This window comes from Panthera uncia, chromosome B1 (genome assembly GCF_023721935.1).
Source record: "Panthera uncia isolate 11264 chromosome B1, Puncia_PCG_1.0, whole genome shotgun sequence".
Lineage (NCBI taxonomy): Eukaryota > Metazoa > Chordata > Mammalia > Carnivora > Felidae > Panthera > Panthera uncia.
The window spans coordinates 175,049,098-175,063,168 of NC_064811.1; the positions used below are offsets into that span (position 1 = coordinate 175,049,098).

The 14,071-nt window shown below is 43.0% G+C and overlaps 2 protein-coding genes across 2 annotated transcripts; both read left to right on the plus strand.

The window, feature by feature from the left end:
• LOC125923401 (low-density lipoprotein receptor-related protein 4-like) lies at positions 1-4,080 on the plus strand. The gene is made up of 5 exons (XM_049631667.1): positions 1-261; positions 836-1,054; positions 1,449-1,632; positions 3,071-3,272; positions 3,359-4,080. The coding sequence occupies exons 1-5, from the start codon at positions 27-29 to the stop codon at positions 3,581-3,583; spliced, it is 1,065 nt and encodes a 354-aa protein (XP_049487624.1). The 5' UTR covers positions 1-26; the 3' UTR covers positions 3,584-4,080.
• A 2,175-nt stretch (positions 4,081-6,255) lies between these two features.
• On the plus strand, positions 6,256-14,071 carry LOC125923402 (uncharacterized). The gene is made up of 6 exons (XM_049631668.1): positions 6,256-6,441; positions 7,543-7,653; positions 8,942-9,178; positions 11,039-11,516; positions 13,117-13,225; positions 13,939-14,071. Exons 1-6 carry the CDS (start codon positions 6,414-6,416, stop codon positions 13,963-13,965), a joined length of 990 nt encoding a protein of 329 aa, XP_049487625.1. The 5' UTR covers positions 6,256-6,413; the 3' UTR covers positions 13,966-14,071.

Sequence of the window (14,071 nt, forward strand, 5' to 3'; positions counted from 1 at the left end):
CAAGGTGAGGCCTTTTCATCAATGTTATGTATCGATGTCTTCAGGAAGTCTTTATGTTTTTGAAACTCATTCAGGTGTGTGCTTGTGAGCGAGGCTTTGAGCTGGAGAGCAGCGGCCAAGTCTGCAAGGACGTGGATGAGTGCCAGAAGCCAGGTGGTCAGCCTTGCAGTCAGACCTGTGTCAACACCGAGGGCTCCTATGGCTGCGCCTGTCACCCTGGCTACTCCCTGGAGCCTGATGGCCATACCTGTAAAGCAGCAGGTAAACTGGAGCCCGGACGTCTCCTCAGCCCCGGATCAGGAGCTTTGAGCTTCTAAATTTTCCAGGAATACGAGTGCAAATCTCCTTTCTCAAGTCCTAAATGCCCCTGCCTGCTTTCTGTCTGCAGAGCAGGACTAGCACGGTCCCCAAGCCCCCTTTTTATATGTAGCCATTTAGGTTGGGTTAGAGTCTGAAGGTGTCTACAGATAAGGCATCCTTGTAACAGAACCACAACTCCGGCTTCTGTCACCACCGGTCAGCCTTACCTGAAGTTAGAATGAGTGTCAAAAGTTCCAATAGGCACTTCGTTCCTGCCCACTATGCACAAATCCTTAGTTAGAAATATTGTTTTCAGTTTACGCTAGCCATGCCTTTCTTCTGAGTATCTTTGAATTGTGGGTATTAGCTCAAGTTTAATAACATCGAGGGGAGAACTACTTACATACCAGCTGGCTAGTGTCCCAGCCTGGCAGTGAGAAGGCAAAGACGACTTTGTTCTCTTATTCCTTAGCCCATGCTGGGTTCAGCAATCAAACTCCTTAAGGCTGTGCTGAAAGCCGTTCTAATTTGGCAGGTACCGAACCAATCCTGCTTGTGGCAATTCAGTTCAGCCTACTCCTCTGTGGCTTGAGGAGCTTGAAGGAAGATATTCTGGCAACCGTAGACAAGAACATGATGATTTTCTCTATTGACTATGACTTAGTGGGGCAGAAGGTCTTCTGGACGGATGTCGGTACGGAAAGTATTAAGTGGATAAGTATGGACACCAAGAAGAAAGGGACCGTGGTGAAAGGTATGTCCCTTTGCGCAGACTTCATGCTGCCCTTGTGAATTACATATAGCGTGAAAAATAAAATGAGTGGCCATTAACATTCTAAACACTGATTTCATTAAATCTTCTTCACTAAAAGAGATCAAAGCCTGCTAATTGGCTGGATATGGAAAGATGTGTTGTCACCCCAGAAGACAGTGGGGGCGAAACTGTCAGCCAGAGGCCATTATTTCTAATGGCCGTCTTCCTCTAGGAGTAGAACTTGGGAGTATTTTAAAGATTGCTCTGATGGGGATGCAGGTACTCGTAGGAAAATGAATTAACATGACATTCAAGCCTGAAGCCTAGGAGCCAAAACCCAGTAAAGGCTGTAATTTAACCTCAATTCACATGTTGAATGGCTTCCTCTCTTCAGGGATAAGGTCAGACTGTATAGTGGTCGACTGGATCGGGAGGAATCTGTACTGGGTGGATGGGACAGCTGGCCAGATTTTGGCAATTCGGCTGACTGCTGTCTGGAGAGGAAAATCTGAGCACACGATTGTCCTGGATGATGACGTGACTCAACCACGGTCTTTGGCTTTAGATCCCCTAAACGGGTGAGTCCGGGGATCACAACGCCAGTGAGGTCCTTTAGGTTTGTCATTCCTCCTTAGTTCTACCTTGGTTGTGTTCACCCAACACAGAATGAGTGAGTAAAAACCTATCTGACTTGACTTTAGATCTTATGGTGATGTGGGTCAACCATACACATGGTAATCGTAAAAGTTTCTGGTAAAAGTCCTTTATTTCAGTGAAGTGAGATATAGGTATGCTCACTTGCTGGCCCACCTATACTTTCTTCTGCTAAAATAATGCTCCATTCAGAGGTATATTATTTTATGGCTTTAAATGGCAGGAGGAAGGAGAATGGAACTAGGGATAGTGTTTAATTTATACTGATGTGCTTGTTATTAGTGGAGGAAATAATTATGTGTTGGGCTTGAATCTAGGTTCTTCCATCCAGAGTCCTTTCTCTGTGGAAAGGGCCAAGAACTTAGAGACCACGTTTTGTATCTGTCAGAGCCAAGCCTTCACTGGGATGGCCATGTGTGTATCAAATGTAAGAACAAGATAGAGCAAAACTTAGGATCCAAAGGTGACCCATATCGGGGACCCTCTGCTTTTCTCACCCTTTCAACACCTTCAATCAGGAATCTGTTAACATGGTCCTCAAGAAATTGGCAATAGTTCCTGATGCATCTAATGGCTTCAATTGTGACTAAGAATAAGGTCTAAGGCACACATCTTCCCATAGAACTAGCCTACTTTCTCGGCCAGAGAAGATCGGCAGGTTCCCTGGCTGTTTTCCAGGCCCAGAACTAAGGTATTCCTTGGCTGCTTCTAAAGCTGTCATGATATTTTGTCTCCAAGTAATGACTAAATAAGCACTGTAAAATTTCAAGGGAAACTTTCTTTTACCACTTCATAATTTCTTTTTTTAAAATTTTTTAAATGTTTTAATTTATTTTTGAAGGAGAGAGAGACAGAGCATGAGCAGGGGAGGAGCAGAGAGAGAGGGAGACACAGAATCCAAAGCAGGCTCCAGGCTCTGAACTGTCAGCACAGAGCCTGATGCGGGGCTCAAACTCACAAACTGTGAGATCATGACCTGAGCTGAAGTTGGACACTTAATCGACTGAGCCACCCAGGCACCCCAACATTTATTCATTTTTGAGAGACAGAGAGAGACAGAGCGTGAACTGGGGAGGGGCAGAGAGAGAGGGAGACAGAATCTGAAGCAGGCTCCAGGCTCTGAACTGTCAGCACAGAACCCGATGCGGGGCTCGAACCCACAAACTGTGAGATCGTGACCTGAGCCGAAGCCGGACGCTCAACCGACTGAGCCACCCAGGCACCCCAACCACTTCACAATTTCACATAAGGAATAGACCAAGTTTGAGGAAAAAAAATAATTGGGCTAGAGATCAGTATTTTAAGGAATGAATCAATATTTTCTGTGAGGTAATACTTTAAAGCTGACTTTCATCTGCACAGGTTAATGTACTGGTCTGAAATTGGAGGAGAACCTCAAATAGAACAAGCCGGGATGGATGGTAGCAGCAGAAAAGTACTCATCAATCAAGGTCTTGGCTCGCCAACCAGCATAGCGCTTGACCAGTTTAGCTGGAAGATATTCTGGTCCGATGACAAATTTCACTGTATTGGCTCTGCTAATCTAGATGGCACTGGTATTACTGTAAGTGTCCCTTGGTATTAGGCTGTGTGTAATGTCTTATGCCTTGTATAAAACTCATCCCAGAAACCTCATCGCCACCATTTTAGATGCTGCAGCTAACTCGAATCAAGAGCCCCTTTTCGGTCGCTGTGTTTGAAGATGAAGTCTTCTGGTCTGAGATGAAGACGAGAACCGTACAACGCATGAAGAAGACAACAGGCAAGGACAGGGCTGTCCTCATCAAGCGTTCTGAACAGCCGTACGGACTCAAGGTCTACAGTGTACTCTTCAAAGTTTGCCCCTCAGTCTCCCTAAAAAGGCCATATGTATGAACTTCCCAAGTGCAAACTAGTGACATCCTTCTGTCATGATTAGAAAGCAAGATTTACCCATTAGCTATTTGTAAGGATTCGGTGATGCGTAGTAACATCTGGCTGCTTTCTTCCAGATCATGCATGAAGTGCTCCAGCCCAAGTCTACCAATCCTTGTCTGGACGCTGGATGTTCTCACTTGTGCCTTCTGAGCCCACGCCCCAAGGGAAGCTGTCGTTGCCCAGTTGGACTCCTGCTCGCAGACGATGGCACCACCTGCATTCCACTCGAGGAGTCTGCATTTATGTTCCTTGTGTTGCCCACAGTTATCATGCAGGTACTGTTCCACAGCCTTACGTGTCTGGGCCTGGGCCGCAGTCCATTTCAGACCGAGTAATTTGCATTCCCCATGCACAGTTATACATAGTAGGGGCCCTTGCCCTTGGAATGTTCTTTTTTTTTTTCTAATTTTTTCTTTTTTTATTTAGTGTTTGTTTATTTCTGAGAGAGAGAAAGAGAGAGAGAGCACAAGCAGGGGAGGGGGAGAGAGAGAGGGAGACACAGAATCGAAGCAGGCTCCAGGCTCTGAGCTGTCAGCACAGAGCACCATTGTGGGACTCGAACTCATGAACTGTGAGATCATGTCCTGAGCCAAAGTTGGATGCTTAACCGACTGAGTCATCCAGGCTCCCCTAAATTTTTTATTCTTTAGTCTCTGCACTTCATCTGGGGCTCAAACTCACAACCCTGAGATCAAGAGTCACATGCTCTACCAACCAAGCCAGTCAGGCACGACCCCCACCGCCTTGGGATATTCTTCAAATACAATTTAAATTCTAGCATTCACTGTGTGTTGGGAGCTATCATGACCAAAATAAAGACCAAAATAAAGAGGCTATGAAATGAAGACCACTTCTTAAGAAACAGCACATCAGAACACAGGTGAGGGATCTGAGAGTGGGATTAATCTCGTTTAGTTGTCCAAGCATCTCACTGGTGGTGTGGAATAATTCTAAATACAAGCAGCTCAGCTGGGTTCTAGCCTGGTGGGGGAGGGTGAGTAGGTGGGGGAGTACATTTTGTGAGGGAACTTTTCTTAAATCATAGGAGGTACCAACAAACAAGTCACTTCTAACTTCTGTCCTATAGAGACGATTTGTCAGCTTTGGTACTTTAAAGTGACAAATGTTGAGGGGTGCCTGAGTGGCTCAGTTGGTTAAGCATCGGATTCTTGATTTTGACTCAGGTCATGATCTCATGGTTTGTAACAAGATTGAGCCCCACAAGAAGCTCTACACTGGTAGCGTGGAGCCTGCTTGGGATTCTCTCTGTCTCTCTCTGCCCCTTGTGTGGGTGCACACACATACTCTTTGTCTCTCTCAAAGAAGCTGATGAAAATGAAAAATGTTGGGGTGAAAGATTGACTTCAGTTTCAGTAAGATATTAATAGTGGAGTCTCATTTAACGGAGAGGGCCTTTCATATATAAATGTATCAAATCAACACCTTGGACACCTTAAACTTACACAAATGTCACAGGTCAATTATAGTTCAAAAATTTACAAAATAAAGGGGAGGGCATTTAATGAAGGAGTACCTCTTTAAAACCCATGGATTCAAGGACTTTTAAGTGCTTAAAGCTCCATGAAGGGCGAAAAATAACTGCTATCGGTTTTTAGAAGATAAGTTCAAACTCTCATATGTTCCAAGCAGCGTGACGTTAATGCAAAATCAAGGTGAAGAATGACACTAGATTCAGCTGGTGCCATCCACCTAATTTTTTCCCCACAGATTTATCTGAAAAATCTAGAAGCGTTACTAGGACAGCCAACTTTACCAGAACATAGGATACTTCCCTTTGCCACTGTGAACCAGCTTGCATCCTTGGACTACCTAGTCCAAGAAAAGGCTCTCTACCTTTCAGAGTTGGATAATGGTGATATCAGGCTACTGAGGCTCAAAGAATCTGGAAAACTCTCTTGGAGGAAAATCCTATCCGTGGAGGGGACCGTGATCGACTTTGCTGTGGACTGGTTGAGTGGAAACATATATTGGATTGACAGTGAGAATCCCCACATCAATGTGGCTTCCTCAGAAGGTCAGTGTCCCACTGTCCTGTTCAGTGAAAACCTCTACCATCCTGCCTCTGTTGTGCTCCACCCACCCTCTGCAGTCATGTGCTTTGTGGACCTGGGTTCCCAGGAGGATGGTGGGCGTGGGTCCAGCATTGAATGTGCCTCCATGGACGGCAGCAGGAGGAAGGTTCTGTGGCAGAAATCCCAGGTCCCTGCAGGCCTGACCTTTTCGGATTCGGGGACCCGAGTGTACTGGGCCGACACTGGTAAGCAATTATAACCTATGCCCTAAATGTGAGTCCGAAGGACTCTTTGGCCAGAGTGAAATAGTGATGTCCTGCTTTCTGGTCTTCAGCCATGAAGACCTTCAAATAGCATTTAGGTCTGAGTTTATATATTCTGTACCACCTTCCAAACAAACACAATGATTCCCCATTCTGAGTAGAAAGTAATAGGCCCCAGTTGCCCCTTTGTGAAGGAATAAAATCAAGAACTTAACAAAGGTGCACGAGCAAATCGTGGTGTATCTCTGTTGGAGTGAATGAAGGAGAGCGGTCCTTCAGAAAATGCATGGTAGATCATATCCTCCTGGAGGGGAGGCAGGACAAGACCCAAAGAGCTACAGGGTAGAGTATGGTTGTTTAGGCTAAGTGAGATTAACTAAGCCTCTCTTTCTAGGGAGAGGACTCATAGAAAGTATTCAACAAGATGGCTCTAGATACAGAGTAGACCGCAGAGGAATTGAGGGCCTTAACCTCTTTACATATGGCCAAGGCATGATGTTCTGGACAACAGTTGATGATGGTGGGTGTCTTTGTAATCTGAATTTACTCCTGGATCTCTAAAGCAAATCTGTTAATGCTTACCATTGATCTTTGGTAGGGTCTTTCTTCTGGAAGAATAGTTAAGCAACTTCTCTAATCTAACATGTCTATGTAACAGAGATTCTATGACTTGGGGAAGCTTTTGTGTGAAAAAATATTATTCTTCATATACGAACAGGCTTAATCCTGTTCTACCTGAAATTTCTGGCTTTCATTAAAAGCTCTCTGCCTTAGAGGACATTGTGATATGGTACAGAGAGAACTGGGCCAGGAATTGGAACCAGGTAGTATAACTGCTATGCTACTTGGTAGCTACAACACCTTACCTGTAAAATGAGGACAGTACATGACTCACTTGACTAAATATGCATGGAGGTACTAAGCGAATTACAGAACATTCTGTACTTGCAGGGAATTTCTAGAATTTAAAGCGATTGTCCTAAACCACAGTGTTCTAGCATGTCGTTTCTGGCTAGCATCCAGATTTGGTAAAATTGGAAAACGCTATTTAAAAGCTGTCTCTTTTATAATTTCCAAATGCTGGTCCATTGACCACTTGGGCTGGCCACATCACAACTGCAAAAACAAGTTGTCAGATCCTACCCCAGAGATGCTAATTTATTAGGTATGTAGTGAGATCTTTGCTTTCTGTTGTAAGATCCCCTGGTGATGCTTATCGCAGAAAACCGTTTTCAGAAATGTTTTAGAACAATGTTTAAAATCATTACCCATTATTTGCATGGGCTATATTTAAATGTCTCATGCCCTAATTTTCTGTCTTTGTATATCAGGATGTGTACGAATGTGCTCAACATAACTTACACCTGACTTTATTTTGGAGGAAGGCATAGAACTGTTTTTATTTATCTTAAATTTCTTCCCAGAAACAAGATTTAGAAAAACACCTTTCTCTCTGGTAAAACTCTTGTTACTCAACTGGAGTTGATGCAGATGGGTGACAGTTTCCATACTGAGCAATTTCTTCTGCACAGGAAGTTGTCTTAGAAGTAAAATGTGCTTTTCTTAAAAAAAAAATTAAAATTTGCTTTTCTTCATGATATTTCACTGGCTTTTGTTTCAGCCCAAATCACTAAAGTTTGGTACAGCAAAGCAGAACTTTCTGAAAATCGGTGGTTCCAAACAGACCAGAAGATTGTGGATTTAAAAGTTTCCGGCAAACTTAGTCAACAGGGTAAGCAAAAATTATGACAACACTGAAGCCTGCTGCGCTTCCCCCACGAAGGGGACCTTCCATCCCACAATATCTCCTTGAAATAACTCTGTGTTTCTCATTAAATTACTTCTCTGGCAAATTCTTGTGGATCTGCATGAAGTTCTTTATGAAGTTCTATGCAGTACAGTTCTGGTATATAACTAGTCCTGTTACTTATTGAGGAGATAAAACACAGTGGTAAGTATATTGGGCTGGGGTTTGGTATACTTGGGTTCTATTGTGGATGGAATTACATCTGTGGTATAATGGGAATTGTCTTTTATCTCTGCAGTGGAACTGGTGTTTATTCTACTTGTTGTCACTTGTATCTACTTGTGGTGTTAACTAATCCTTGGAATTCCAACCTGGGGGCGCCCAGATGTTTTCTTTCCTCCAGTGTTTGGGTAGAGTGATGATGGGCTTAGTTAAAATAGTAATAGATAAAAGTCTTTTCCTAGTTGAGATTAACACCAACAATGTGAGCTCGAATAGTTAACCACATCTACCACTGCCGTGTATATTGAGTATTTTGGTCTTAAGTGATTGCTGCCCCATTGCTTTGCTTTGGAAAGCTAAACATGACTAAAACTGGTGTTAGTCATGCTTAAACTTCTGAAGGCTTTCCAGAGAGAACCTTTTCAGAATTCTTCAGTGTGGATCAATGGTCACCCAAGTGATAATAATCTGTGGCTTAGGTCTGAGAAGCAGCAGAAGGGTCCCTGTCACTCCTGAGGCAAGTTTTATCTGCACTATATACATACCTAGTCTACTATTCCTGGAATATCTCAAAATAAAACCTTACTAGAGGTTAAAGCTTAAGATCTAAGCCTTGCAAAACCATGATCAGCTATAAATGGCTGACTTCTACTCAGAATCTTACGGAGGGAGAATAGACACCACAGCCTTCATGTTTTCATCTAAAGACAGCTTTATTTCTAAGGCCCTTCTAGTGTTATTGTTGGGTGCTTGATGTGAGGGAAAAAGGAGAACTCACAAGGGGGTCTTGGATGGGCCAGAGTTCAGCGCGATTTTTCTTAAGCTTCTCACTTTTCTGAACTCTTAGCCTTCTGAAGTCATCATTATCCATGAAGAAGAATCACCATTCAGCACCTGGTTGACCAAAAGGAATTAAACTAAAAAGCTATCTACTCTGGAAAAAAACATCTGGGTCCCATAACTCTGATAGTCTGTTTGTAGAACGTCTGCAGAAGACCCTTCTGAAACCATCTAAATCAATGTTTTTTTTTTGGGGGGGGGGGATCTACAGGTAGTAACAGCTGCTCAAAGGACAACGGAGGGTGCAGCCATATCTGTTTGCCAAACCCTGAAGGACTGACTTGTAAATGTCCCAGTGGGTACTACTTGGCTAACATAAGCAGATGTATTAAAGCTGTCCAGTGCTCTGAGCCATCACAATCCTGTCAGGATGGTCAGAAGTGCATTTCCATGAAGCAAGTTTGTGATGGTCATGCTGACTGTCTGGATGGATCTGATGAAATGGGCTGTGAGTAATTCCTATCCAGGACCCCACTGTTCATCACCATGCATGACATACTTTCAATATTTAATAAAGTAATTCTTAATATCTCAATCTAATTCTTAATATCTAATTCTGTAGTATCCCTCAAGCTTTTATCCTCTAGACCATAGCCTTGTTATTACAGGCACTTTTAAACTGAACAACAACATAAAACTTCTATGGGAAATTGGATATCAAATTATATAGACACCTTCTGGAAAGCTAATGTGTCCTCCCATTCAGTTTTAGAACAGGCATTATGGTAGCTGCAAGGAGTCCGACAGTTTGTATGTTGTCTGAAAGAACATTCATTCAATCTAGATTTGATTCTGTGCATTTAAATTGATCACATAGTGAGCATAGCCCAGGAGGAGGAGGTTGGGCAAATGATTTGACCTGTCTTGGTTCAGCTCCCCGCTGTTAATGTGGAAAAAGCACTTTCTATGTCAAAGAGTTAAGGAATACAAGAGCATGCAAATAAAGCCGCCATCTTAGTACATACTGTTGTCATGTTAGTTCTTAAATGCTAGCTGGTAGATGGTCGTTACAGAAATGCTGCTGCCACATAGGGCCTTCATGGAAAGTTGTTGTCCTGGCCAGTCAGCTAAGCGACTGTGATATCTAATTCTGTGGCAGTCACTATCCTCAAATCTACAGCTTTGGCTCCAATGGTATTCAAGTCACGTGAGCTGTAGAACTGAAGAAACAGTGGGCTCAGCACTGAAACCCGTCATAACTAGTAAGAAGACAAACTGGAAAAGGAGTCTTATAGCCAAGGATTCTTATTGCTCAATTTAAACCTTCATCTTCCTGAAAGGTGACTAAATGGAATACCAGTTGTTATCCCTAATCAATTCATCTTAAATTGGAAAGTTAATAGGTTTTGACTCCCAGAATTGATGCTATGGTCTAGTGAATGAGAGTGGTTTTACAAAACGCCTTGTGTTACAGTGACTCAAGCACACACGTCAGTGAGTGAGAAATGCATCGCCCTCACCATCTGGTTTTAAAACTAAACCAGAAACCTAACATACACTCTCCTGTCTCCCGTCCTGATGACAAAGCGTTGGCTCTACTCCTCAATCAGTATTTCACCCTGACTTTCACATGAAGCTTCTTTGGAGGGGATGGTATTGGGCACGTAAAGCTAGACTGGCTTCCTCTGGATATACCCAACTGTCAAAGACCCTAAACTGCCCAGGAGCGGAAACACGCCTGTAACACCAACTAAGGCAGAGACGGCAGGTGCTGCTGTCTTCCCTCCCAGGAGTCTGGTCTTTAGCAGTTTCGTGTGGAATAATGCTTGTGCCAACAGGGATGGAGAATATGGTGAAACGTCTTCAACACAAACCCAACTTTCAGACTGTTGGTGAGAAGCGCCCTGTTGCCCCACCCTCTCGCGCCCACCACTGCCACCAAGTCCAGTCCAATATTTGCAGCTAGTAGATCTTGCTAAGCCAACAGTTTACTTGGGCTCAAAAAAAAAAAATCATGTTTACAGATAAACTTACATCTTAAAAATCTTTCTAGAGATTTACCATTTAGATCCACCACACTATTCCTTATAGAATAAAACATTTTGGTAATGGAGGTGGTCTACCTTGGCTAAAAATGGGCACACCGTCATTTATAAATAGATTGGTATGATAGGCTGCTCCTGGAACCAAACATTTTAAGTGCCTTACCATACGCAGGTTTTTGTATGTTTTTAATTTTCTGTCCAAAGGTTATGGTAATGGTAAGTTCAGACTTCTCTGGTTAAGTCTTCTGGAATTCTTGCTCTTCTGAAATAGTTCTCAACTGACACATATGTGTATATACCCACACTCCTACCTGTTTTTGTAGGTACCTATCCAGATAAAACCCATTCAGCACCAACATCGAAAAATGCAGAGGCCGGTAAAAGGTGGACCCTAAAAGCTGAGCTACCTCTCCAAGCTACTGAGTCTCCCAAGGCTAGATATCCAGGGCCAGAAGGGATGAATTATCCTCTGAGAAAAACACCCATCCCTCCAATTTCTGCTAGAGAAAGCAAGACCTCAGAGACCAAGGGAAAAGGCGAGCCTGTTCATCCCAAGGACTCACAGAGGGCAAAACATCTGCCGTGTAGCACCGACTACTGTAATGGGCGGGGAGTCTGTACGGTGGTAGGAGAGCTGAGAAAGTGCAGCTGTCTGATGGAATATGGTGGAGAGTTCTGTGAAGAGCCAGCACGTGGACCTGCCCCTGGCCACATCACCCTTGGCGTAACCATTGCCTTATCAGTTGTCCTGGTAGCTCTGGGAGCATTTGTCTATTTCAGAAGAGAACACAAATTAAAAAGGTGAGCAGTTATTAATGTCCTCATGGGAGAGTTTATTCCCAAGAAGGCTTATAAAATAAGATTAATGGGGTCGGAGGTATGGCTCCATCCTAGAAGCCTGTCCTCTGAGAAAGGATTTGGGTGATGAAGCAGCCCTCACCTGTTAGATGACCTACAGAAAAACAACAGAGGCGATGTCTTTGAGTCAGACCTGGGGCAAATGAGATTGTAAGGGATATATGAGGCATTGATGGAGGTAAGATTGCCCTCAACAGCCATTAGTGGCATAATAATCTCAGGGATGAAGTGATGAGATTCTTTACCAACAAGGCAGAGTTAGTGCCAATGATTGTTTGGAGGCAAATTCAGAGGTGTGTTAGTTTGCCAGACTGGGTGCCTTAACAAATTTACTTTCTCAGTTCTGGAGGCTGGAAGTGTGAGATCCATGTGTCTGTGGAGTTGGTTTCTCCTTGAATTATGGATGCAGACTTCTCCTTGTGTCTTCACATGGTCTTCCCTCTACATGTCTGTGTCCTAACCTCTTCTTATTAGGACACCAGTCATATTGCATTGGGGCCGAAACTAATGACCTCACTTTAGCATAATTACCTCTTTAAAGACTCTCTTGGGGTGCTTGGGGATTAGGACTTCAACATTTGAATTTAGACAGGACGCAACTCAGCCCCTAACGGGAGGTGAAATCAACTTCGGAAAGATTTAAAGCAAACAAAAAGTTTTGCGTAAAAGCAAGAGAGTCACAGGATTAAAGAAACAAATGAGGATAACAAATTGCTGGCTAAGGGTAGAAAGGATGACAAAATTGGCTTAAGCATAGGAAGTTATAGAAACTGAAGAAACTGATTAGGTTACACATACTGGGCCAAGACATTAAGCAGTCTGTGTATCAAGAAATATGGAGAGAAGGAAAGTTTTAAAAGTTATGTCTCTGTCCAGTGTTCACACAATGAAGAGAAGGCCAGGAGAAATGGTGTATCTTTGCCCAAGGTAACACTGGCTAATAGCTTACTAATGTTAAAACAGACTGAAATTCTACCCTTGGGAGGTCTTTCTACCACATTATTTGGCTTTTTTAAAAAAATGTTTACTTAAAAAAATTTTTTTTAATGTTTATTTTTGAGAGAGATAGGGCATGAGTGGGGGAGGGTCAGAGAGAGAGGGAGACAGAATCTGAAGCAGGCTCCAGGCTCTGAGCCATCAGCACAGAGCCCAGTGCAGAGCCACAGGTTTTGAACCCACAAGCTGTGAGATCATGACCTGAGCCAAAGTTGGATGCTTAACCCACTGAGCTACCCAGGTGCTCCATTAATATGCTTTCTTAAGTCACCTATGTCTGATCTCTCATTGACCCCAATTACCTAGTTTCCCCCAGTTGAGAAGATGTATTATTTTGGAAATCAAGTGAATGCCTGGTAACAAATCATAATTGACTCAAGTATTGCCCATTCTAGATCATTTGATTCATTCAAAAGACAAAATAGAACATCATTTCCATAATGATAGCCTTTGTTTGATAGGGGATGAGTTGGCCCTTTCTAATCATAGCCCAATCCCAGCTTCAATCTCCAGGAACAACTCTGATGACTGTTTCTTTGATTTTTAGAAATAGTACAGCAGCATCAAGAAATATGACCCACCATAATGAAAATGGCCAAGAAGAAGAAAATCTAATGAATAGTGAGACTTTTGTCAATGAAGCCTATGATGAGCAGGTATGCCTGGGAACTGTCTTTGGGGAAAACAGATTGTGGGGTACAGTGAAAGAAGGTCCCTTCTGAAAAATCCTAGCTGGGCAAAACTAGGCAGTGGTAAGTTCCAGAGCTTTTTGGAATTGGTGAATGATGCCATTATGTGTGTCAAATGGATGTCCAGTCCCTTGTTTATGTTTAGACTCTGTTCAATCTCTAGTTCAAACTGAAGTGAAATATGCATGAAATAGTAATCTAGACGTTCAGCTTTTGGTGAACTTCCACAAGGAGCTCAGTCATACGGTGGGGTAGGATGTCATTAGAGTTAGCTGGAGTTACCCCTACAATTTACATCCCTCTGTGAGCTGTGCTAACATCTTTGTTGTTTGACCACCTCTGTGTTTTGCTTTGTTTTAACATAGTGAGTATTCTTGGGTGCCTGGCTGGCTCAGTCAGTAAAGCACGTGACTCCTAATCTCAAGGTCATGAGTTCAAGCCCCACATTGGGTGTAGAACTTACTTAAAAATAATTAATTAAAAAAAATATATATTAAGGGACACCTGGATGGCTCAATTAGTGGGGCATATGACTCTTGATCTCGGGGATGTGAGTTTGAGTCCCATATTGGGTGCAGAGATTACTTACAAATAAAATTTTAACCCCCCCTTCCCCCCCAACCCCTGCCACAAAACTACTATAGTGGGTATTCTCTAACTTCAAGTCTCTTTTCCAACAGGAACTGTTAACTTTACAAACTGACTAACCTGATGAATACAGGAGCTGGAACATCTCAATAAAAATGGTTTATACATTGTATTGTGTGCTGTTTTAACATCTGCAACTTACTGTAACTGCATGTGCTAAAATGG

Bases quoted from the DNA above. Each gene is read 5' to 3' on its own strand.
- LOC125923402 (XM_049631668.1), top strand. From the start codon at position 6,414: ATGATGTTCTGGACAACAGTTGATGATG. The intron at 9,179-11,038 runs GTGAGTAATTCC...CTGTTTTTGTAG, and splicing joins TGGATCTGATGAAATGGGCT to GTACCTATCCAGATAAAACC. The intron at 11,517-13,116 runs GTGAGCAGTTAT...TTTGATTTTTAG, and splicing joins AGAGAACACAAATTAAAAAG to AAATAGTACAGCAGCATCAA.
- LOC125923401 (XM_049631667.1), top strand. From the start codon at position 27: ATGTATCGATGTCTTCAGGAAGTCTTTATGTTTTTGAAACTCATTCAG. The intron at 1,633-3,070 runs GTGAGTCCGGGG...TCATCTGCACAG, and splicing joins GCTTTAGATCCCCTAAACGG to GTTAATGTACTGGTCTGAAA. The intron at 3,273-3,358 runs GTAAGTGTCCCT...CCACCATTTTAG, and splicing joins TAGATGGCACTGGTATTACT to ATGCTGCAGCTAACTCGAAT.